The sequence below is a fragment of the Pempheris klunzingeri genome, chromosome 18 (assembly GCF_042242105.1).
Source record: "Pempheris klunzingeri isolate RE-2024b chromosome 18, fPemKlu1.hap1, whole genome shotgun sequence".
NCBI classification, from domain to species: domain Eukaryota; kingdom Metazoa; phylum Chordata; class Actinopteri; order Acropomatiformes; family Pempheridae; genus Pempheris; species Pempheris klunzingeri.
In genome coordinates this window covers 12,730,224-12,756,488 of record NC_092029.1, presented here as the reverse complement: position 1 = coordinate 12,756,488, position 26,265 = coordinate 12,730,224, and the positions used below count along the sequence as shown (strand labels likewise).

At 41.5% G+C, this 26,265-nt stretch overlaps 1 protein-coding gene across 1 annotated transcript in view; it reads left to right on the top strand.

Moving 5' to 3' along the window:
- Positions 1–13,315: 13,315 nt before the first annotated feature.
- Positions 13,316–26,265, top strand: part of syne1a (spectrin repeat containing, nuclear envelope 1a) — a 115,650-nt gene continuing 102,700 nt past the window's right edge. Inside the window, exons 1-8 of the mRNA XM_070848803.1 lie at positions 13,316–13,460; positions 15,839–15,900; positions 21,514–21,609; positions 22,267–22,350; positions 24,156–24,176; positions 24,467–24,559; positions 25,622–25,803; positions 25,913–26,109. Of these exons, the coding sequence (XP_070704904.1) occupies positions 13,316–13,460; positions 15,839–15,900; positions 21,514–21,609; positions 22,267–22,350; positions 24,156–24,176; positions 24,467–24,559; positions 25,622–25,803; positions 25,913–26,109 (880 nt within the window). The remainder of the gene's footprint in view (positions 13,461–15,838; positions 15,901–21,513; positions 21,610–22,266; positions 22,351–24,155; positions 24,177–24,466; positions 24,560–25,621; positions 25,804–25,912; positions 26,110–26,265) is intronic.

Sequence of the window (26,265 nt, the reverse complement as noted above, 5' to 3'; positions counted from 1 at the left end):
AACTAATATAAAATGGTTAGATTCATGTGTGCATTTATTGTGATAAATTGCTGATTTAGTTGTTCCTGGGTGGGTTTGACGTTGAACAATGAAGATAAGTGATTTGTTCCCGGTTATGCTACTGCAGTTGGATTGGGCGAGAATGTTAATTTGATGGATTATATTTAGTTTATGTCATATTTTGGCCAGTGTCATTTCCATTGACAATATGGAGAAACTGGAGCATTTATTGGGTGGAGAACTTTGCCAACAATACAATAAAAAAACATTTCACCACTTCCTAAATCTGAATAATCACCCTCCCCACCATATCATTATGTGGGTTTTTTTCTCCAGTGAGCATCGTGTTTACTCAGTCACTGTAGACAAACGGTACACAGCAGAGCTTCAAAAGAGAGCCTAGACGATACAGAGAAAAAGAAACCTGGACTCCAAAATAAACAGTAGAGGGCTGTTCAGTTTTCCTGTCAGTCCATACCCACGAAATTAGACTCATGCTGCACCTACTAGCTTAATAACTTAATGCCATTCAATTAATACATCTCAGAGGCAGATTGCCCAACACTGTCATCACAACAGATTTAATTCAACATGCATATATTCAGTGTCATTAATATACCAAAATTGAGCTTAGGATCTGCAATCAATAATAATTTATCAGCTTTTATGTTTTTCATGCCCAATCCTCTATCTCTCACTTTACTGAATGAGGCTGTGGCTCGGGCAGCGTAGCTCCCCTTTCAGCCCCTCTAAGAGCTCTCCTGAGATGATGATGAAAGGACTTGTCTAATGGGATTACACATCGTGATAAGTGCTCAGAGCCCAGTAGTTCATCACACCCCTCTCCTGCATTTCAAAGAATGGCATTGATCCATTGTACGGTAGCCTATCTTGGATGTAGAGTTTTGGAGAGATGTTTTATTGGCAGGGGTGTGTTTTGATTGACTGTTTACTCATATCAGATTTCCTTTCTAGGTGCCAAAATTGTCTTCACATTTTAGTTATATATAATGTAATTTAGAATTTATAATATAACATTTCTATTAGTTTTTTTAGAGGTGTTGTCCAGATTTTGATTTGTGAATTGGAACAAATCCCCCTTTAGCCTGAGCAGCTTTCGGGCAGACTGAAATGATGATGTCATGGGATAAATCCTAGAGCAGCTCAATAAGCACTGAATAATGGAGCAACCCATGGTGACTTCTCTAAAGGATATTTTCTGCGTCACAGATAGAAGCCATATATCCAACTAAAACTAATTTTGTGCATTAACCCTAAACACCAGTTTATGTTTAAGTTAATATTACTGGGTCCATGACACTAAAGTCGGTATATTGTAACAGTTCTTAAATAATTACAAAACACTCAACATGGATTCTTTGCGTGCCTTTAATTTTCTCTACTAGTTATTTTCCACCTGTCTATACTTATGCTTCCCTTTTGTCTCAGATTTTTATCACGATCTTTGAGAGGTTATTCTCAGTATTCTTAGTTGATATTCATACTTATTTGTCTATTATTTTAGCAAGCATTATGTAGATAGATAAAGCCTGAGCCATAGACTTTTTCAAGTTTTGCTTCAACCACCCAGTCAAATAGAAATAATTCAAGATTGATCACTAAAAGATTTGCAACAATGTGTCAGTTGATATCATCAATCTAAGTCCTTAATAAGAAATTCTCTGTGTTTGTGGTTGTTGCCTTCACTGTCTGAAATCACACTGACAAATTACAGTGTCCTGTTTTAGGGTGGATTTTAGCGTCTAATTTCACATTAATGTAGAAATGTGTTGTTGCCAGGCTAAGTTTGCTGCTGATAATTCTGTTCTCTTTTCTTCCCTCATGGCGTTTCTCTGTCACTTTCTCAGTTGCTGGCACACTGACGCTCCCACATACACAAATCTCTCACGGTGGAGCCAGTAGGAATGAGAAGGTACCTGGTACACTATTGGTGCTGATGTCTCAATGAGAAGGAAGAGCCAGCCCTTGTCCCTTGTGATTGGACACCAGGTGGCAGTGCATGCAGACCAGGAAGCTGTCTTGCCTGCAGAAGTAAACGACTCAGCGTAGGCGAGCATACACACACACACACACACACACACACACTATACACATACAGTATGCACTTACATCATCGTCATCATCAGGGGAGGAGCTTCACCGAGTGCGAGGATTGCAGCCTGCTACTGTAACAGGGATGACTTGAAAAGAGAAACACAGCTACATGGACATGATTCATTCTGGATGTCTGCACTGAGTGTGAAAACACAGAACCACTGCGGCCCAATCAGAGTCCTGATCACAGGATGAGCGCCTTGGCAAAGTGACTGACAGGAGCTGGGACGTGACTTTGGTGACCTGAGGACAGCAGCATGGCATCACCCAGACACTTTGGACACTCTTCTCGGAATATTGCCAATGTGATGCAGAAGCTGCAAGGTAGGCGTAAAATGCTTACTCACTCACACTGCTCCACCTCGGCTTGCAGTGGTTTTAGAGGTGACCTAGTGCTTGGCATGACACAGCAAAACAGTATGAGATAAAGGCACTTACTCTTTTGTAAAAATGTCTTACATGCATCTTATCCTTTCTGCGTATAACCCTGCAAGTCTTATCTGTGGAGTATTGGAATTCAAGTTCATACGACTTCTAAATGTGTGGTATGTGAAGGACATAACTGGATGAGGTATGTGATGGTACAGTATGCAGTACTCAAGTACATTTGACATTTTTAGGTAACAAATAATTATGATTTGTCTAACATTCAGTTCTTACCTCTGCTGTAGTTTGCTTTGCTTTCTGTGGAGTTATTTCCTCATGATTGAGATTGCAGTTGTTAGTTTGTGCATAGAACTATGCAGTAGGGCAGAATTAATGACATAAAATTGAGGACCTTTTTCTTTTTTGTTGGAAAGAAATAATCACAAATGAGATTGAGTGAGCCAGTGTGTGAGACATTGCAGGATCGCCTTGTTTTTGTTTGTATTTACTGTCTGTGTTTATGTGTGCACATGCCTGCTGTGTGTTTGCTCTGTGTGTGCGTGTACCTGCTTGCACGTGCACACATACATTGCAATATACTATGTGCATGTGAGTGTCCGTGTTTGTTTCTGTATGTGGATAGACGGGAAGCAGACAATAGCAAAGCTAATCCCCAGAGTAGCTGACAGGATGAAGTCTATTCCTCCTTCTTAACTCTGCTGTAGCAGCAGGACTGTCTTATTGTGGGCAATCATCCTCTGACTACTGCACATGCAACTTACTGTGGCTGTAATACCAGCATAAATTACTGCCATCATGTTTATTCTTTTTAACCTCTGGCACATTAAAATGAGCAATTCAGGCTTTCTTATCTTATCTCACCTCTGCTCTAACTTTTCCTTCATTTGTACACTGTATTTGCAGCAGATAGCAGCATTTATTCAGTCTTTCCCCTTCCTAGAAGTCAAATAACGTGAGTGTATCTTTTTTGGACTGCAACTATTTGACTCCACTGCAAAGCAGTTTATCTCGTGTGTGGCAAAATCACACATCCCTTACAGACAGCACCAGACTGATGAGGCTCGCAAAGTAGCTAAGAAGTCATGTGACACCAGAGCTGAGATCCAATATGGCAGCTTCCTCTGTGGCATCTGAGGTGGCAGTTTCTGTGAAAGCTGAGAACAGCATCACCAGCCATGTGACTCCTCTGCATCACTGTGTGCAGGTGTGGGTGCACACTTTGAATCCCGATTGTACTCTGATTGAGCTAATTTTAGACGCTTACCCTGAAGCTGTCTCTCCAGTGCAAGAACAGATTGCTGTATTAATACATAATTAGTGTGAATTAAACAATTTATCACATTGCAGTGGTGTTATGCAGGAGGATACAAAAACATTACAATATAAAACAAAATAATATTTTATCTACACTAAAAATATTTTCTTATGGTGTTTTCATATATCTTTGCAAGCTAACAAGACAAAGCTGTTGTTATGGTGTCCACTGCTTGTAGCAACATTCTCATTTAACACTTTGAGGCAGGAAATGACATGAGCTGTAAATAATGCAGCCTTGTCCCAAGTGTGGTTTGTTCCAGAAATACTCAGCTGACTGGGTCCTGAGGTTTGGGGTGTGTCTACACTGGCTTGTGTAACCATTATCTATTACACCAAACAGTCCCTTTACCAACCGTTTGTTTATTGTTTATGTCTTGTGGCATGGAAGCATTTCAGACAAGATTGGTCTTGTTGTCGTGGTCATCCACACAGAAGAATGGTCTGAGGGTTTGTGGGAATAATACTGCCTTAACATAGCCACATTTGCCCTGACAACAGAGACAAACAAACAATGCTAATTGCTACTGAATTACAAGGGGTGTCTTCTGTTTGTAGCCTTGATTAGATATATACTATAAATCTGACATCCTGCCCATGGTGTGAATGCATTTGTTTGGAAATCAGCTACGTTGTTTTTTTTTGTTTTGTTTTGTTTTACAAATCACTCTATGTACTGTATATGTGCTCCTCTGAGTACATGATCACATTAGCTTTTGTACAGGGGGGGAAGGTAATCTAATTTGATGTGACATTTTATTTGATGTGTTGTGGTTGCTATCCATCTCCTGGGAGACGAGAGCTGAACCTGTGATGATATCATCAAGACAATTTTGTAAGAATCAAAGAGGAACACTCGCATTTTCATTAGGCTGAACATAAAACAGCCCATAGCATAAGTGGAACATAACATAACATAAACATGTGTTCCTCGTCTTTGGTGTCACGCAGCGTTTCTATAGGTAGCCACAAGCCTGGTCCCAAATGACAGCTGTAAATGAAATCAGTGTTGGCTATGTTCAGGGTAGCTTGCTTTTCATTTTTCTGGGTTGCAATAATCGTGTCTCTCCAGTGGGATAATTATACAGAAATGTGCGATATTCATGTGCCATGTTCACATGTTTTTGGGGAAAACTGAACTTGTATATCTTTTAAAGCCTGATTAGATAAATGTATTTTATTCCTCCTCTCTAGAGAGGACAATGTTCTCAAATTAGTCACATTCCACAAATCACCAGATACCATGAAATACACTATACTCCCTTCAGGCTCAGTTTGAAAGCTGTTAGTAACTGCTCAATACAACATCAAAACAATCAAAACTTTTGCCCCAGTTTTGGGTCTGTGTTTTTCTCCTTTCAACCATCTCTTTTGGTGTACCTCTCTGTCGCAGTGAAAAAACAGCAATTAGTGACACCATATGGCAGAGAACGACGAGGCCACTTTGAACACCTCCCAGCCTGAACTCCTCCATATGCTGTGGAATTTGCCTGTTTGTTGTCTCTCATTAATGAGAAATGCGATGCACTGTGTTTCCTATTTCAATTTCTCACCTGTTTTCTCCATCATGGGCGGCGGAGGCAAAGATTTCTGCCTACACCTCTGAGTTTTACCGTCTGCCTGCCTATCAAGCAGACGAGTTTGCTAAGTCTCATTGTGTTGGGAGCACCTGCTTGAGTTTTCTGTGTGTGGGCTGTACTGGCAATTGTACTTGTGATTAAATAATTCAGAAGGAGATGGGCTTTGCAGGTTGTGTTATGCCAAGCAAAGTAACTGCATTTAAAGAAATTCTGCAGTATGGTCCAATTTTTATAAGCACCTACTAATGTCATTTTGATCAAGGAGGATGCTGAGCAGGAAGAGAGGTGAAGACAAGGGTAAAGGGCAAGGGCAACCGAGGTCAGCCCATCTGGAAGACATGAGTGCCACACTGAGAGTTTTGGACGGATGAAATAGGGATGAGAGAGGCAGTGGGAAAAGCAAGAAAATGAGACCGGACAGGGAGGGGGGAGAGAGAGAGCCCACACACCAGTTTTAAGCTCCTGATTGCTAGTGGGACTGGCACAGATCCTCAGGTTGGCACAGGGCCAAGGTGACATCCTGTTGCCAGGGGCGACATTATGGTTCGGCCACAGCCAAGGAAGGCACGAGCAGACGGTCACCTTGAGCCATGCCAGCCTCCTGTTTAGTTCTGACACCACCATTTATCGTCTGTGGCTCCGGATGCCACGGCTTCACACAAACATGTGCCCACACTCACACACAGACACCGAAACAAACACTTGGTGTTAAAAATAGCTGTGATGCATCTTTTTTGCCGCTATCATACCACTGGGAGTCAGCAGTTTAGCTGAGTGATTTAACAGACACACAACGAGTCTTCAAGGCCAGACCATTAACATGAAGCCGTTTCTCTGTTGTAGCCTCAGAACTGTGGCAGCGGGGTCAGTGAAGGATAGAGCTGCAGCATGAGTTCTTATTTATTCTGCTGCTTCCTCTACTTGTCTTTCCAGATTGTGTTTATGACTCGTTGCCATAGCGGCAGGCACATGACAGCCAGCACAGGCTTTTTCGCCCTGTGGGCTTATTGGCCATGTCTGGTTCAGCTTCTGCTTCTGTAACAGAACATTATGTTTGATAAAATGGTGTGTGTGTGTGTGAAAGTGTTTGTGTGTGTGTTTGTGTGTGTGTGTGTGAAAGTGTGTGTCTGAATACTAAGAGTCATTTGTGTTTAGTCCATGCTAGTTTCTCAGTGACAGCTCCTATTGCAGATCAGATTATAATCTCTTTTGACCCGACAGTCATTGAGGGTTTGAGTGACACATCACAAGATTAGGTTAGTGGGGGTCTCACCCATACAATGTGTTGGGTGGGCCAGCCTTCATCTACTCTCAACCCTCTTTCAAAGATCACACCTTCGTGAAGGTCAAAGTGTATTTCAACATTAGTTCAGTCAAGAAAAATATCAAGCAGATTTTTCATGATTAGTTCAAATCAGGAGGGAAGACACTGACAAAGTCTGGGAGTATTGATTTTTTTTCTCTGTGGGAATTACACCTTCTTTTGGCATTTCTATGTTAGTGCTCCTGCCAAGTTGGATTTCTGTTGATTTAGATGAACTTCACAAGGCAGATTGCCGAAAATGTTATGCAACGCATGCAGCATTTAATTAAACGACCGAACAAAGACTCTCTGCAGATGTAATGAAAGGAGTATTTACAGAATCTTGCAACACAAGGCACTGTTGACCCACTGTGGACCACTACATTCAATGTGGAGCAAAATAACAGCTTTAAGCCACACTGATTCCATGATAGAGCATTTCTATAACATCTCTGATTCCTCCTGTCAGATTGAGGAATCAGATAGTTTTGATGGACGTACAGGACAATGTCCTCACTGATATAATCCTGACACCTGAGCTTGTGACCCCAAGACAGATTCTGCCTCTCTGTGTAATACTTTGAGTCTCATGCATGCTCTTATCTTTCACCCGCAGACACCTCCGTCCCCTTTTTTCACCTGTCACAGTGTGATTGGATAGTGGAAAACTCTGCCTCTGGCGGTCCATTTAGCACTTGAAGGTTTTTTAAATAGAGGTCACATTGGGATGCCCTGACCTCAGAGAGGTCAGTTGGCCAGATAATGTGATCATTTCAGCATACCTGAGTTAGCTTTGAAATAAGTAATTCCTAGTTTTTGTTTTAATCTGCTTGGTGCACCAGATGGGTTTGGGTTTATCACAGCAGTATAATTTCAAACAGTCTGTCTCTCACAGAAAATAGCATTGACATTCAAAGTACACCTGAGCTTGTCTGAACCTTTCATTACTCATATTATCATCCAGTTAAAAGCCAACTTATCGTTTACATGTCTATGCAAAATTAGCCTTTTCTCAGCTGTTTACTTATGTAGTGTCATTGTTTACTCCTTCTGAATTCAATTACCATGTTCCCATGTGCCTGGAGGGAGGGGTCCATCATCCCTATTCATTTACCTTCAATGGAAAACAAAGCAATGCACATGCTGTATCTATGAAACGTTATTTCCTGTTGTGTTGCATGCTGACTTCTGTCCCCTTGGGCCCTTTTTCAATCTGAGGCTTCACGCTCCAGACACAAACACAGCCTGCCACCTGACATAACATACCCTGTTTTCCTGCTTTTAATAATTGAAGAATTTTCAGTGAGAAAAAGGCGACGTTGAGGAATTTTGAAGAAATAAATAATGCCTCTACAGAATGGCATTACTAACTGGACAGGTGGTTCTAGACAGACTAAAACAAAAGGCATACATCTGCTGGTCGCAAAAACAATGGCAGATTCACTTTCAGTAAGACAGAAAATGGCCCCAGCAGGACATGCATAAATACACTCAAGTGGCTGTGTGTGACAGGATTTTGTAGATGATTCTGGCTCTGTTCCAGTCAGTGTTTTTATTTAACAGCAAAGATGAGACTTATAACTGATATTACTGCTCTGGCCACAGTGATTTATTCAGTGTGCTGACGCCAGTCCTTTCACTTTACTTGTCCCTGTAATGTGTGGCGGGCCACTGAACCTGGATAAAGAGCTTAGACTGTCTGACCCACTCCTGAACTCCCACACACACACACACAAAGCATCACACAGACACAAACACACACACGCCTAGAATCATCACACACACATTTGTAGAGAGAGCAAGCATCAAGCATCAAGCTGAAAACATTTTCTCAAAGCCAAATTGAGTCTGTCTAATGCTCTTAGTGCCACTGAATGGCGTTTTGATATGACCCCGGGTGCCTCCAGTGGAATAGATGCTTTGTATTAGTCGCATGTTCTGTCTGTTTATGTATGTGTGTTAAAATGTGGTTTTGATCATCTGAATGTATTCACCTGATGAAATAACCCTTGAAAAGTAGGAAAAAGATTGTTGTTCAAATCCAATAAGGTGCGATGTAACTGTTTTGACAGTATTTGATTTTTCTGCAGCATCTATCTTTTATTCAATTTTATTTTTGTATTATCAATACCTTTACTTTTTTCATTTTAATTAATTGGCATGCTGCTCATCTGCTTCATTGCTTTTTTTTTTGTGTGTGTGTGTGTGTGTGTGTGTGAAAGTACTGCAGGTGCTGAAATTGCTGAAATTACTGTATCAGTGGCCTGGCTTTAATGAACACTGTGATATTTGGACATTTTTGTTAACAGCAAAGTGCCTTCTCTGCACATCTGGTACTGAAAAGGGTGTGATGGTGCTTGAAAGAGGAAAGGGGTTGTTTTGATAATCACTTTGACTTGTTCCCCCCTTCTTAGTCTCTTTAATGTGGTGTCATTATTACTGAAATGTAATTAGCTATGCTAATGGGTTGGCATTTGGACTTCCGTCTTAGCACTTATGTTGAGACTGGTAAAAATGTGCTGTAGATGAAGTGGGATGGTGAATGGGCATGTGAGGGTTGAGTGGATGTGCTGAGGGTGTGATAGAGGGTGTTATTGAGTGTTAAGGCTAAAGTACTCTGGCGGAAGTGCTGAGAAGGGTTTTTTAAATTGGGAATTGTTGGGGTGAAAGAGAAGAACTGGAATCAGGACGTGGATAAAGAAGCTATTGGGAAGAGTAGAGGAGCAGAAAAGCCACCAAAATCTGTTAAATTACTTTGTGTGTCAGTGTGGTGGATTATAAATGTGTGTGTGCATGTGTCATGTGTGTGTGTGCTTGTGAATGTGGAATTTGAGCAATTACCAGCTACCTCTCTAGTATACAACAAAGCCGCCCATTTAGTGCATGATAGCTTTAACAGGCATGTTCCATTAATGTTGTGCTGCAGAAGAAAATGCATTATTGTCAGATCTGAAAGGCTCCTGTGTAGCAGCATGGTTTCAACATATTGTGACTCTCACTATGGCTGTTCTTATATCCACGGTACTGTATCATTCCACTTAAATGTCCACCAGCTTGAATAATATTAAGCTAATATAATTGAATAAATGCATTACCAAATTAATACTCGACAGGAGAGTGTGTAACCTCATACATTGTGTGTGGAACGCCTGCCCACCATAATCATCGCTGGTGAGTTGTGGAGTCATTAATAGATTAAGAGAGATCAGAGATGCTCAAGCGCTGAGCGGGGTCATCTGGGAGGCTCAATTTAAAAGCCAAGCTGGTTCATTTTTCCTGTCCTGACATGTCCTGTCTTGTCCTCTCTTCTCTCTGTTCAGCAATTCTTCAGAGCAGACACTTACAGAGAACTTTACATGCATAAAGATTATTTTATCCACTAGGTGGCGCTGTGTCTCTATAGACTCCCTCATAAGGATAAATAAGAAGTCTTGGCTGCTCAGAGCAAACCCAAATATCCTTAGGGTGAATAGATTACAATATTAGCAGAAGCAGCGTTATTCCACGCTCCAGGAGGCCGTTTGTTTTTCCTTTCATGGCTGAAAAGAGGCTGTTCCTCCTCTCCTCAGGAAGCCTTGCACCCCGCAGACATACCTGTGTGAACGCCGGGCGCTGACCCACGTCCAACCTCTACAACCTCAGAGAGGGATCTGGTGTTCTGTAGAGCTGCCAGGGGCTCCATTAGACATCCAGACCAGCTGAGGTTCAGTCTGTTTTAACACCCCCACCCACCGCCCCCTTTCTCTCTTGGAACACTCTTGAGGTCTGCAGCCTAAAGGAGTCTGTTGGTTTATTCTTACACATACAGTAGACGTGGAAATGATTCTGACTCCATTCAGCTTATTTCATTGTGTATGTGTGTGTGCATGTGCGTGCGTGCACCTGCTCGCCCAGCATTTCTCTCAACTCCCAATGGCGAAGTCTAATAAGTCCCACGAATCCTCACCATCTTGTTTTGATTTTGTCCCGGGGTTGTTTTTCTTAACAGTCAAGCTCTCCTGGGAAGTTCAGCTTTCCCATTTTCTGCCGTACAGCTGCTAACTGGAAGAATTCTTTAAAACGTTCCTACAAAATAGAAATATTGTGTTTTAAGAGACGTTGTGGACTTCCAGCGTGCCTGTAATTGGTCTACATTTTCTGTTGCTTAGTTGTAAACTTACTGTATTGAACCAAATCCATTCTCAAGCCAAAAGAATCCTCTTTGACGGGTTCAGCACCTAGGACAGTTCCTTCACACTTCTAAATTGAAGTGTAGCTTCCCAGGAATAATTTATCAGACAACACCTTTAACTTTACAGACAGACTGATATAAACAGAAACAAATTCGTCGTCAACAAAGTCTGTTCCATTATTTACCTCATTGATATTGTGTGGGCAGTACATAAAGAACAATAGATTTTTGTCTTTTTGTCTGGCTGTAGTTTTGGCCAAAGGATTTTCTTTCAGTAATATTATTGAGTTGGGATTGTGAGTTTGGTCAATGTGAATGTCCCACTGGATTCTGCTTTCCACTGGTGTAAAATTATGTTTTTATAGTCTAGAGTGCGCAAGTAAAGGCAATGTATATGTAAATACGAAAAACAGGACTGCATGAATATTATTTCTTTGAACTCTTACTCGCAGACTGTCTCTAATACCTGTACACACACACACATACACACACTCATGCACATACACAGGAATCTTATTGTATACGAAGAAATGCAAAACGGACAGTGACACATGTTTCAGAGACAGGTCCGTTGAATAGGCTAATAATAGCACTATGACGGCTGTTCAGGGAGGACTGTCAGCAGTGTGATTATCAGCAGACAGATAGCGGATGACAGCTGCCATTGGTTATTGATGACTTTCATAATTAAAATCCCTTATGGGGGGAACCCAAAGAACAAAAGGGAAAATCACACAAATGATGAATGGTCCTTTCATCTTTAAGGCTGATATAAGACCCACCAGGCTATTCTGCATGCATATTGCTTTTCCGGAAACTCTCTGAAAACGGTTTCAAAGAAGAGCCCATTGCTTTTAATATTGCCAAAGCTCCGTGTGTGTGTGTGTGTGTTTGAGCATGTGAAGGACAAAATATGAGGAAAATAGACAGACTGACTAAGAGCGCACAGGTCAGAGAGAAACAGAGCTACAAATCAGATAGTGAAAAGAAGAAGAGGTCAATGTACTGCAGCACTAATACTTTCTGCTATAATTTACTGCAGTAGTGGAGGGGGTTGGGGTAATTTTGGCTCCATAAACCAGGTTTGCCTCTGATCCAGTTCCTAGTATCAGCTGTTGTAGCCCTTGCAGTTGGAGAGTGTCCCTTTAGATGCTGAATGCACAGTAGCTGATTGAACAATACTGCTATTGTCTGAAGTGTTGTTTGTTTTTTGCGTGGTTTGACCCTCAGATTTTATAAGCAGTATTACGATTTCCACTGCAATGCAGAATACAGATACAGATACACATTCAGAGTGAATGAAAACGCACTTAACGTTGTTCCTTTTGTTCTGGACGTGCCTATGTTGTCTATTCACACTTAAAACTCTGATGTTGCTGTGTATACTGAGCCTAACCTCAGATTTTGTATTCACCATTCATTGTATTCTGTTATATTTCGTACTCGCTCCCCCAGTTGAAAACAAATAGACAGATGCACTGTATGTGACTGTGGCTGAGATGAAAGTGGATCCCTTTTGAAGAGAGTACAGTAGCAGATCAGACAGGACGACTGCCAGTGATGGTCTGCTCCCCTGCAGGCTCTATAGAGTAGAAAGCTACAAGCCCCAGAGCACCGCATGGTATCTGTGTGGATAAAAGAGCGAGAGGAGGGGTATTAGAGTGCCAGCAACACATAGGGAATTCCTGTACGTCTGTCCTGATGCTGTGTTAGAGCATGTGTATGTCTGTGTGTGTGATGCTGTCAGAGTAGAGCTCCCACTTCCTCCCCTCCTAACCTGCTAAACGGTCCCCTTCAAGCCACCCACCACCCTCCTCACCACTCTGTTCTGCTTCTCCACATCAGGACGGGGCTGCTGTGACGTCACTCATTCCCACGCACTCTGATTGGCTGGCCAGTGGAGGGAAGTGGATTGTTCCCGCAGCCTACAGTGAGAAATTAAGGGGGAGAGAGAGAGAGAGAGAGAGAGAATGTGGGAGGGAAAGACTGAGGCAGAGAGTGTGTGAGAGGGAAAAAGAGAGAAAGGGAAAAAGGACTAAGCAAGACAGATTGATGCTGAGGCAGGCTGACACCACACTGCTCTCACTCTCACTCACACACACACACACACACGCACGCACACACACACACACAAGCAGTCTTTGCATCACCGACACACTCACATCACGCTCCCAAGCTGCTTAACAGGCAGGAAAAACACTGAGTCTGACTGAGTCTGCAGCCCGGTACTGCAGGACAGGACAGAGGACAGCAAGACGTAGAAGGCAAGTGTAGAACAGGAGGGTGAAATCTTCCCTCCTGCTTTGCCTCAGAGCAACAGTTTCACCGCTGTCATCACAGGAGGTCCAGCGCTCCAGGGAGCTCTTTAAAGACACCTCCCCAAAAGGTGGAGACAGCAAGGGCAGGAGCAAGGGCAAGCGTAGTGTCTCCCAGAGGTTGCCGTGAATGTCCTCTCAACGTCCCCATGAAAACAGGCGGGACTCAACGCGTAGTCTGGGGTACAAGATGGCTCGACGAGCAGGGGGCGAAGGCTCCCCAAAAAAGAACACATCCCTCAACCTGGTGACGGGGTTCTACCACTACCTCCGCGGTAAGTGGGACAGTGTGTGCATGAGCGTGTGTCCCTTACTGAAATGGATAGTGTGAAAAAAGAAGGCAAGTACGTAGCGTGTGTATATTTTGCATGTGTGCTAGGGTGTGCTGCATGCGTGTGTGATTTAGTGTGGCACTGCAGTATGGGCTGTATGTGCCTACTGTATTTCAGTGTGTGCATTTTGCAGTGTGATTTCTTTACTAAGTGTTGCCCACAGGGAGGATTTTTTGGGCTGTGGTGCGGTGTGTGTTGAGTGAAATGGGCAGAAATTTGAAGGGGGCGTTTCCCCTTCAGTGTGTCTGCCTGTGTGGGTGGAGGTCGCTGAGCCTATAGCAGGTGAAGCAAGCATACCCAGCAGACAGGTACCACTGTCTCACTGTATGTATCACAGCACAGCGGGCAGACTGTCAAAATGTTTGATTTCTTATCTCTCTGTTTGACCCTATGGGCGTCCGCCTGTCTGCTCCTCTGTATTTAGATACTATGCACTCAGCTTTCTGTGTGACTGTCTCAATGTGTGCTAGATTAGATTAGACTGGGAAATACATTATCATAATGTTTCTTTAGATTTGTCTCCTGTCATGTTAGCTATTTATCTCACGTTGAAATAAACAGAACAGAGAATTAGTCACAATAGTTGTTTTAGAACTCGTTCGCAATGATTTTGTACATGTTCTTCCTTCCTTTTCTGTCTGTTTTTAATCCAGCCTTATCATAGTATATCAATACACACAGCCTCTGAGACAATAAACTAGATTTTAATGATATCTCATTAAGGTCATCCTCACTGTGGGGGGTCAAAGCGGGAACTCAGGGGCTGCGGGTGACACTAATGATTACAGAGGCCAACAGTAGCCGAGAAGGCAGTCAAGTGTGTTAAAAAGCTGCTGCAAGGCTTGGTTGCTGAGGACGGCTGTTTTCTTTTGTGATATTGAAAGAATGTGAACGTGTGTGTGCGTGTGCTTAAGTGTGATTGTGTGTGTGTATAGTTCAAAGTCACCTCGTCCCTGAGACTGAGAGGCTGGCACCACGCTTGTGCAGACATGTTCACCGTCACACACGTTCCTGCTCAAGGATGCAGGGGCAAAATTTTTCTCATTCTCCTCCAATATTACCGCCTATCAATATTTGATTACTCCTGGACCCAATCAAAAGATTAATTCATAGAATGGAGACCTGCTCAGTGGCACGTATGACAATGCGTGAATTTATCTGCATTATGTATGAACATCCCCCCCCCCCACCTCCCTGATGCACACACACCCCTTACTGCCCACAGTACCTAGTGACACACTAACCAACTTGAGTATAATCAAACCGTCAGCATATTTCATTAAGGTAGAGGAAAGCACTGTGTCAGACGTCCTCTCTCACTGATAACGTGCTTATCTCAAGGATATTGCGCTGTGCCGCAGATGGAACAGAAAAAAAAACATTGTAACATGTGCCAGTCACTGTACGTGATTGGATCCTTAGAGTCATTGGTAGACTATAGGTCTGTTTTGTGTACATTGTAATGGGATGTATATGACAGTCTCACATGTAACCATTGAAGAAATTTCAATTGTTATTGCTTGGGCTGCAAGCAACAATGCTGTCAAAAGAGAATCAGAAAGGACAAATTACAGCAGAAATTCATTATACATATATAATGAACATATATGGTCCTAAAATGATCTCTATACCTTGTTTGCCTATTTGTGCAAGAGTGTATATGTACTATGTGTGTGCTTGTGGGCATGTGAGAGACAAGGCTTGATTTATGTCTTGTCCCCATTTAAGTTAAGTGGCTTTTTAGGGGACATCGTCAGCAGACATCTATGCTATTGATTGTGCCATTGCTAAATGACCTTTATCGCTGTAGCGACCACAAACAATGCCCTTTCCCATATGTAGGTAAGTTTGTACATTTGGTTAACGGTTGGCTCTGTGTGTGGTTATTATTGCATTGTGAAGTGTTGCAGCAGCAGAATGCGTCCTTGAACTGTGTTCAGGAATTAATAAGACCCTCTTATAGATCATAGCAGAGGTGCATGTCATCGTAAAGGAAGAACCACTGCCCTTCTATCATATAAAGGGCATTTTTGAGAGCAGGGTTTTCTGTCCACACTAAGAGAAGTCCAGACAGAGAAAATGCCAGCATTAAATGTCAAATGCCTTTTCTTACTACATCAATGCAAAGTATGATTTGGTGTGACTGTGTTCAGATGTATTAGACAGAAAGTAATAATATCAAAGGTAATTTGAGCCATCATCTGGCTCTGCAAACCCAATCAACTCTAAAAACAATAGACAATGAGAAGATTGTGTTTTAATCCCCTCTTTGTTTATTATTGCATGTGACTGATAGTGACGCTTTGGGCTCTGATTTACAGATGAGCAGGAGGCAGTGCAGAAAAGGACGTTTACAAAATGGATCAATTCCCACTTGGCAAAGGTAAGAGAGTCTGGTTGATTCCCACTGCTACTGCCAGCATTGTGTTGTCTCTTTACACAAACACAGGTGCTAGTGTTTATGGATTGAAAACTTCCCCATCTTATTGCTTTTCCACTTTGAATCACTTTGCTTTTCTGGCCTCCATCCACTATGTTCTCTGTGACTTTTGCCCCATTTCCACAACATACTGTGAAGCTGGTCATGGGACTGGCTGGGCAAGCCAAGACCACACACACTCCCATTCTGACTTGCATGCCTTTCATATTCCATTTCATTCCTCCAATCTCAGATAGCTTGTAGCAAGGATTTACTCTCACTCTAATTATCACTTTCACATTCGAGCATTTAATACACCGTATATCTTTTTTTCCTACAAGCTACTGTCAGTAATTTAAATCTTAGTAACCTATAAGCTCTTTATCTCATGGTGGGCCAATTTAGATTGTTCGGGATAGGAGTTTGTATTTAAAAACTACCCTTAATTTGTCTCCTAAATGAGCTTGGACACCAGTATATCTGTATCTTATAAAAAATAATTACACTTGATGCAGCTGCATGCTGAGGGGCCATTGCATGCGTGTAATTATTGTATTATACTGCATTAGGCTCATCAATTTAACCCATTACTGCCTGAACACTATGTCAGGAATGGGTGGACAAGGCAAATATGGCACAGCGAAACACAATTAAGTGTTATTTCAATCTGCAACGCTGCTCTCAAGGTTTCCCATTTGATTACGACAGCTGTGGGGGCCTCGTACCACAGTGACGTGGAGCAGAAAATTCATTTGAAAAGCACTCTAGAGGGAATAAACCTTGACGTAATATTAAATATCACGTCTCAGGACCATGCCAGCAGAAAATTACACACAGCCCAATACTTAAATGCCTTGAATTTTTGATAACGTTTAAGGTAAACACATAGTTTATTTATTAAGTCATTTTGACACAATAGAGTAGAGCCATGGCCCTTTTGCTATTTCATGGTCATTGAAAATGCTGGAAGTTGTGAGGGGAAAGATGATGAGGGATCCACAAAAAGTCTGGAGTAAAAAACGGAAAGGACAGAAAGACTTGCCCCTGTGAAGTGGAAAATACCAAAAGTGAGAAAACCCAACTGTTTCAGGTCTGAGATTAGGCCCAAGGGATACCTGGTAACTTGGTCGCAATGGAACAAGACGCCACAACACTACAAAAAGGTGGACGATGGACTTGAAGGCCCTCAGACTTCAGATAGGCCATTCTCGAACACACCACTTCTCATTTAAACAGTTGGTTGTAACTAGGCTTGCTCTGCACTTTTGGGTATTTTCGAGATGGTGGTGTTGGCACCTGACCTCGTGTGAGGTATTGAGGCTAGTGCCCCTTCTTAATCTGAAGATTAAAGGAATGGAAAGGAATAGTAGTAATTTTGGGAAATGCTGTCTTTGTTGATATGAGGATAGATCCAGCAGCTTAGCTTTGCATAAAGACTCTCTAATACTTGTTTCCTTAATTAATATATTACGTCTTTTTAAGCCAGACAAAATCAAAATGTAAAAAACAAAAAAATGCTGTTTTTTTATTTTCATCTCCCAATCGCTAATAAGCATATTACCCAAATGTCTAACATAGTGCCTGGTGGACCAGCACTCCTGAAACTGGAGAAGATCCTGGAAATTTTATCTAAATTCCGTTTAAATTCACTTTAATTAGCCGATTCAGCTAATCAATAGATTAGCGATACCATCACAGTTCCATCAGAGGAGATAACAGTGTTTGTTCCTCACGCTTCTCTCTCTTGCTAGTTGATCAGATTGGTTGCTCTTCTCCTCCTCACCCATCACGAAACTGCTTACCCTTTCACCTGATGCCTGATGTTGCCATAGTGACTCTGATTGGCCTATATTTGTCTTCAAAAATGTCTTGGTCGTCATGGCAGCTTGGTAAATGTTCGGAGAGCTTTGTGATGAGTAAGGGGTAAAAATCAATTCAGCTGATGCGGAGAATCTGTTTTAATAAGGAGGTGCAATTTTTGAAGGCGTCAATCTGTAGACTAGCAGAGACAAAATGACATCTTATGGACTTGTATAACATCTATAATGAAAATATTCTACAAAGAACTGTTAAAAGAGACACTTGAGGCAAAAAATGTGTGAGTGAGACAGACGGAGGGATAGAAAGAGGGAAGAGGCTTTAACAGTTGGTTTAGCTCTGCTCTCAGAAGAATAGATCGTGCCCTTGGCTATGCAGATGATTAGGCCACTCCAGTTATCACAGGTCTTTAATTCAGCGCCTTAAGGTATGTGATTAATCGTTAGGTGAGTTGAGACATGGCGTGAGGGCTTCCTTTCACTATCAGTCCCCTCCCCCTTACTTTTCCACTCCACAGGTACAACAAAAGAAGTCTTATGAGCTCTGACAAAGAGTTTCTATGAGAGGACGTATTGGAGCTGGTAATTTATACAGTAGATTAATGACTCTCATTACTCAGAGTAGTTCACCAGATTAAGTCACCGTTATAGGCCAAACTGGAAGAGAGAAGCAGGGCAGTACTTTTTGCAGGTTGTTTCTTTCATTTAAATAGAGGATGATGTTGTTTAGACTCCACTGTTACATTGATAGGACATTAGAGGATATTGCTTGTCTTTGAAATTTGCTTAGACTGGAATAATTTTGTATCAGACTTTTAAGTTGCATCCTGCACTGTAGTGCAGTAACAAGGGGGGAGTGTTCAGTGAGCGGGTCCCGAGTTTCCATTTTGACAAATCCTTTCTGAGAAGGTTAAAGCTTAATTGCGGAGTGGCTGGTGTGAGCAGTGGAGGTCTCCTCGTCGCTCAGGCGTTTTCCAGGCAAACTGCTTTAGTACAGTAATCAGTGAACCAAGTGTTCTTAGAGATTACTGTAGCAGTAAAGTGAAGCGCCCAGCTTCTCTTTCAATATTCATCTCCCTGGTCTCACCCATCCCCTTCTTTCTTTACTGGGGGAAGAAGGGGATTGACTGGTAGTCCAAGCACTCTAAACTCAAACCCAGCGCATCATGGTACATGGTGTGTGCCTCGGCCAACTTAGCTGCAAGGATTGTTTTTTTCATATTTTTTCCATTTTCAATATGCTAACTATGCTTGTGGACTCCTAGTTTTCCTTTTCGACCCTCCGTGAGGGCAGTGTATAACCGTGTCAGTTTGTCAATCAGTCAGCCCACCACTATTAGAAGGATTGCCATACAATGTTATACAGATATTCATGGTCCCCAGACAATAAATCCCAATGACTTTGGTGATCTCCTGACTTTTCTTCCAGCACCACCAGCAGGTCAAACTTTTCACATGTACAATCTCAATATCTACGGGATGGATTGGCACAAAATTTGGTAGAGACATTCATGTTCCCATACATCGTTCAATGGTAATTAACAAATGCCCATACACTTAACTCAGATGCTGAACAACAATTTATACCTGCAAAACATCACCATATAAGCATTTTTAGCATTTAGCTTGAAGCACTTTTCTGCCTAAGTACAGCCTCACTGAGCCACTGACATGGCTGTAGACGTATTGCTTTGTTCGCCATCATAAAATAATAAATGAAACCACAATAAGACGTAGGCCCCGCCTTTGTTGAACAAATTGTCAAATAGTACAGAGCGCTTGCTGGCCACTTTTTAAAAATATCTTTTTTATTGATATTTTGAAGCAATTGAGTGGGTTGACATTTGACAAATTATGCCTTTCAGAAGCTTAACACTTGACTAAAAGGTTTGTGCACACCCTCAGTTTCTTGTACCGACAGGTGCGTAGGAGAAAATGTCCAAAAGCAATAGAAGAGAAAGCTCCTGCACACTGTCGAATTACCCTCAATAGGACAGTGTGTGGGAGCCTTAGACCTACCTGATGAAGGTCAAGGGACCAAAACGTTGTATTTTCAAGAGAGTTTTTAGCAAGTAATAGGACAGTGTGCGGGAGCATTCTCTTCTCTTGCCTTTTAGAAGCTTACAACTTATTTTACCTTCAAAAGATTTACAATAGGCATCTGGTGTCACTTGTTCCTTCATACAGAAAGTATTGCAATTCAGAATGAAACCCTTCAGTCTCCTCTTCGTTTTTGCCCCGCCCTTTATCTTTCATGCTGTTGATCTTTTGGAATCCACTGAGTCAAGTGCACCAGGGGAATAACATGAGAGCACAGACAGACGCACATCCTGAAACTCCTCTGCTCACAATCAATTATGGCCCAGACACTCATATGTAATTAGCTCATTAAGCCCTTGATTTATTTTTTTAGCTCATGTGGCTGAGCAGAGGAAATGGATATTACTTTCTTATTTTGTAATTAGTCAGAAATTTCCTCATTAGCTTTGGGATTATAATGAACAAATAGGTAAATTTAACTTCAATTAGCTCATGGTATAATTTATCCTTTAGAAGGGGTCTTTAAAAGTGTTTCTTCTGTGACTTTATGATAGGGGCACAAGTGCTGTCTGGATATTCTCATATCCAAAGCCATGAAATGACATTAGAAAAGGAATTAGTGGGTAGAGCTACTGTATTTGTTAATTAATTTTGAAAGACGTGAGGTTAATGTCCTTCTCTCTTTGCCTTCTATCATTTTTCTCACTGCCACTCTTTCTACTCAATTATATCCCTCTCGCGTATCCATGATGTTGGGGGTTGTATGTTTTTCTCTCTCATCACACACACTCTCAAGTTGCACGTGCTAACACAGACACACTCGTGCACTCATCTTCGCTTCCGCCTCTCCTCGTTTCTCCCTCACTCTCTTTGCTGCTAATCTCCCTGTGAATGGCTTGCTCGTCTGAATGCTTTACCCCCTTTAAACCTCTCCTCAGCCCCAGCATGTGACTGTGCTTTAAGAGAAATCCTTGATGTGGCGCCGGCAAGAAACAGAGATATGTGGATTTCCCCGAGCCTAGAACTCTGTGTCAGGTCAGGGAGGAAGTCAATGAGAGGGATACAGTTTGAAATCATCAGCATATTTTAGGATTTGAAGACCCCATTCAAAGCCCGCTGAGCCTCTGCTTATGGCTGATTCTAGCTGTCAGTAATACTTGGCACAGCCAAACTTTTATGGGGCTTCAAGTACATTTTTTATACATGGATTTCCTTTATCCATGTTTCACAAGTTGAAATTAACGTCTTACAGTGTAATATATTTATTGCATTTTGGTTTATTCATGCGCTGTGCCTTTTAATGCTCAGAAAATACCTCTTGCCTCATAGTTTCATGTACATTGCAGGAGCTATTAAATCTTAAATCCCATTAAGATTTTTGCATTCCAAGAAAACTGAGAAAGCTTTGTGCAAGCTGATAGCATGCAATGTTTATGTAAACCGTGAATTTATGTAACTTATTATGCCTAGGCACTTATTAAGAAATGTCTCGTAAAGTGTAGGTATAAAAATGGGGAAGTTTTGAATTATTTTACTCACCTCGAGGTCAAAGGTTCTCACTCAATTTTCAGTGTCAAAAGCCAAAACCTTTGCTATTCCTCCAGGCATTTCAGCATTTCATATGTGTACTTCTTTTAATGTATTGTTTGACAAGAGAAGTCAGAAGACTTTTCAAAAGGCTCATTAAAAGGCTCATGGGTATGCTTGTTTTCTCCTATAGCGTATCCCACCTCTAGTGGTGACAGACCTATTTGAGGACATCAAGGATGGTGTGATGCTGCTGGCTTTGCTGGAAGTCCTCTCTGGACAAAAACTGGTGAGTCTCGCGTTCATATTGCAGCATGTGATTTGGCCACAGACTTCAAACTTCAAAATCATCATACCTTCTGATCTCTTGGGATTAAATTTTAACTTGATTTTGAATAACAAGGATCAGACTGGTCAAATAACAGAGAGATTCGGTCATTTCTTGATTGTTTATATAATAACAGTCAGTGCTGTCTGTTTTTGACAAACCTAAGAGAGCTACAGACTTAATGCAGTGCATCTGAAATGAGCCACAACAAAATGGAAATGTTCATTGATCAGCTTTTATTAGGATGTTTGAATTGAGTAGAAAAACCCAGATTAACAAAGACAGATCACAGTTCACAAACACACACACAATGCAGACAAAGACATACACACATCACACATCTTAAGGATTTTACTTGGCCAATATTGCCTTAGGTCTAAGCCCTTTATGTCCTATTGATCTGACTGTTAATGGTCAAACACAGCTCTGATTGGACCTGTCTGTCTTTCTTACTTTTTTCCTGATTTTCTAATTTATTCTTTGATTTTTTTTCTAACTGTATCTGTATTTGCTGATAGTATGTATGCTGCCCTAGATGTGCTCTCCCAACACAATTCCCTCTCTGTTTCTCTGTTTTTTTTTTTTTTCCATCGCCATTGTTTGCCTTTTTCCTTCCAGCCATGTGAGCAGGGCAAGAAGCTAAAGAGGATCCACTGGGTCGCCAACATTGGTACAGCTCTCAACTTCCTTGAGGGTAGGAAGGTAAGAGTTCAGCACCTTCTTTTTATATTTTTTTTCCAGCTGCTCTATCTGCTCAGCTGGTGCCTTGTGGGTACAAACATTGAATCCTGACCTTGTGTGACCTGTTTCCCCTTCATCCCTGGCTCCTGCTCTCTCCACCTTTCCAAATCCCTCAGCTATCCCAACACCAATTTTCCCAATTCAAACACAGGCTTTGATATATTGTTGCTGCCTTTGTTGGCATTTTGTCCTAATCAAAGTGGCATTCATTTATTTGTTTGGCTGCCTATACATGATAAAAAATTCCATGAAAATATGATTGAATATGAAAACACCACACCTCTTGCACTTAATGATATTAATACTTTCTAGTTTTCATTCTCCCATGTGTTACAATAAAAAACAACATGGTTTACAATTCATTTTCCCTGCTTCAATGAGAGAATTACATCCAAAAATGCTTAATTTGGTTTTGGATGTAATCACTGAACTGCATCAACTGCCCCTCCGTGAGATTAGTAAAGCATTCTCAAAGCTTCACCCAGCTCGTCCTTGGATATACATAAATAAAGCCATAAGTATGAGCTGGTGTCTGCAGGGACATTGATTTGTCTTCCTCAAGTGTGACAGGGTTAAAACCGTAAATCCTGCGCCAGTAATCTGCAGTCTGGAGATGAGACGTCAGTGGGCACTCTGCTGTGTATGTCTGTGTGTGTCTGAGTGACTGCCGAAATCTATGTATATGGAAAATTAAATGTCAAAATGCTATGTGTCTAAATCTGATATATGTCTAGACTATTTACATTTTGCGTTAGAGGCCCAATTGATACACGTTCCTCCTTTTTGCATGTAAAGCATTGTTGAGTGCGCTGTAATATATACTGTACACACACATATATCCATGTATGTAGTATTTAACCTTGAGTTTATAGCTAAATGGTAAACGCCAACTAGGTTGCTCAATGTGACGTCTTCAAACTGCTTGATTCTTCTGACTAATGGCCCAAAACCTAAATGTATTAACTTTATAATGACACAAAGAAAAGCAGAAAATCATCAGCAGTGAGGAGCTTGAACCAGCGACCAGTTGGCTTTTTAGCTTTGTAAAGGACATTAACATTTAACTATCAAAAATGTTTGTGAATAATTTTCAGCCAGTTGAATAATGTCAACTATGCCGTTTACCCACACACTGTTGGTACAAATACAACTACTACTGTAACTGTTTTTTTTTTTGCTTGTGCGTGTGGTCATATCACAAAACACTGACCTTTCCATTAACCATTCCAGCTTCACACTGCTGTGCTGAGTTACCTGGATAACCTGCTGTGTTTTCTAATATGAGACCGTGTATTGCATGTATTTTTATCAGCCACTATCTCACGCTTCCCCATGTTGCCCTCGTCTGCCCCCAATCTCTTCCCCCATACTTATTCACCAGTACGGAGTGGCGTGTATTACTATATGATGACCTGTTGTGCTGTAGCGCCTCAGTAATATAACCCTCGGTGTGACGACATAGAATACTTCATCATATCAGTATATACAGCCCTCTCTTCCTCCCTTTTCTTGCTCTTTGCCCCTCTCTTTCCCTGTCACCCATTCTCTGTCCATCTCTGCTGGATATAATCCCTGTTGCCTGTGTAGTGGTGATATATCTCTCCTCTCAGCCAACCACTCAAGTTATCTCACCTCAGAGATGTTACTGTATCTGCTATCTCACAGTCAATGAGGCATTCCCCTTCAATCAAACACATCTAGAGTACCTCTAAATGCTGTCTCTCTCTCACCCTCCGCTTCTTCTTCTTTTCTTATCTGCCCTCCAGTCTGCCTACAGAGGATCCCCGGTCAGTATTCATAACGTTACTACACTTGTTTGTCTAGGATATGGAATAGATAGGGTCAGGATTATCTGCATCCTACACTGAAGAGGATTATGCTCATACTGTATATTGTTTGTTTTATGTAAGCATATGCATGAGACAGGGTTACCAGACTGAGGGAAATAGTGTGTACTTAATCCATTTTTATGCGATTATAGTGAAGTGTAAGTAGAGAAACTTGAATTGATTGCAATCTGGAATTGTTAGGTCCTGCATTGAGATATTAAAATATTGGATATTGTGTTTTAACACAGATCAAGCTTGTGAACATCAACTCCACTGACATCGTTGATGGACGGCCTTCAATTGTATTGGGGTTGATGTGGACCATCATCCTCTATTTTCAGGTAACAGTGCCTTTAGTTAATTTACTTAAGTGCCATTAATTAGGTCAGCAAATGCAATGTTCATAATTCAGGATGCAAATGTTTGTGCTGTGAACATCTTAGCCACTGATGTCCTCAGATCACCTCTAGTAGCTCACTACCAGGACAACTACATGGCTGCCACTATAATGTACAATGAGCACGGTCCTACATATGAATGGAAACATTCTCAAACAAGTATTAAATCCAACAATTAAAGAAGCAGGATATATGTTTTAACAGGCAAAAAGCTAAGCAAACTATAAACAGATTTAAGATGGGAAAATCACTCTATTCTAATGCATCTCCACTGAAAATGGGCAATCACTACCCCAGGCATTTCAGACATGTACAGATCAACAAGAACTCACTGATACTACAGTCCCAGCAGCAACATCAGCACACACAAATGTCTGCTGTTCCAGCAAACATAAGGATATTAGATAAAGGAAATGTACAACAGTGGGAAATATGTTTACTTGCTGACAAATTGATTGATTTCAGTTGTGAGTTGTGGGCAGGCTCAGTTTGCTGGCAGAATGGAGGAGAAACTGAGAAGCAGACAGCAATAAATCCTCCAACAAATGACCAGCTCAACCTAATTGCAATTTCGTGCAATCACAGTTGCCTAAAGCTTAAGTCAGTATATTGGAAAGGGAAGAGCAAATTTTCTGCTCTCCAACCTGTCATTAAGTTGCCCTTACACAAGGCTTTCAACTCCAAGTGCTCCACTGCTCATTGGATTTCCACTTATGCTGAGTAAAGTTTAATCATGAGTACTGGGAAACTCATACAAACCCACAAAAGTGCAATAACAAAGCACATTGAAAGCCACTTGGTGACTAAGTTACATGTTTATATCTTCATAAGTTCTGTGTATCACTGAAGACACAGTTGCCAAAAGCAAACCCAAAAGACTATTAAGTACAAGTAATTACAATGATTAAGCTTAGTGCTGTTCACCCATACATTATTATTAACAAACAAAAGTTAAAGAATAATTCTTGAGTAAATGTTTAGTAATTTTTTTCCTGTTCTTTTCAGATTGAGGAGCTGACCAGTAGCCTACCAGCACTTCAGGCTTTGTCCAGCAGCACTTCCTCACTGGACAGCTCCACCAGCAGTACTGAGACCACCAGCCCACCTGTCAAAAGAAAACCCCTCCCACCTCTGCAGGGCGGAGCCAGAAAGGCCCTACTGAGATGGGTCCAGCAGACAGCCACAAAGTATGTAGCCTCCCTTATTAGGTATTTAGTAACAAGTCTCAAAACACGCTAAAGCTAATGTGCTTTTCCCCCATTTGCTTTGACTCTGTAATGTGTGTATTTTTTCTAGACGCCTGGGGATTGAGGTGAAGGACTTTGGCCCCAGTTGGCGCACCGGGTTAGCATTCTTTGCAGTTATCCATGCCCTTCGGCCCAATCTAGTTGACATGGAGCGTGTGTGGAGGAGGCCAAATCGAGAAAATCTCCAGGAAGCCTTCTTATTGGCTGAGACAGAGCTGGACATTCCACAACTTCTTGACCCAGAGGGTAAATACCATTTTCTATCACATCTCATAGAGACTCCTGGTCGAGATAACAATTAACCACTTATTATACACATAAATACTGTAAAACATCATGGGATCAAATTAATACTACACTAATTTTTCTCTTAGCTATATAATCTTTAATAGAAAGCAGCCG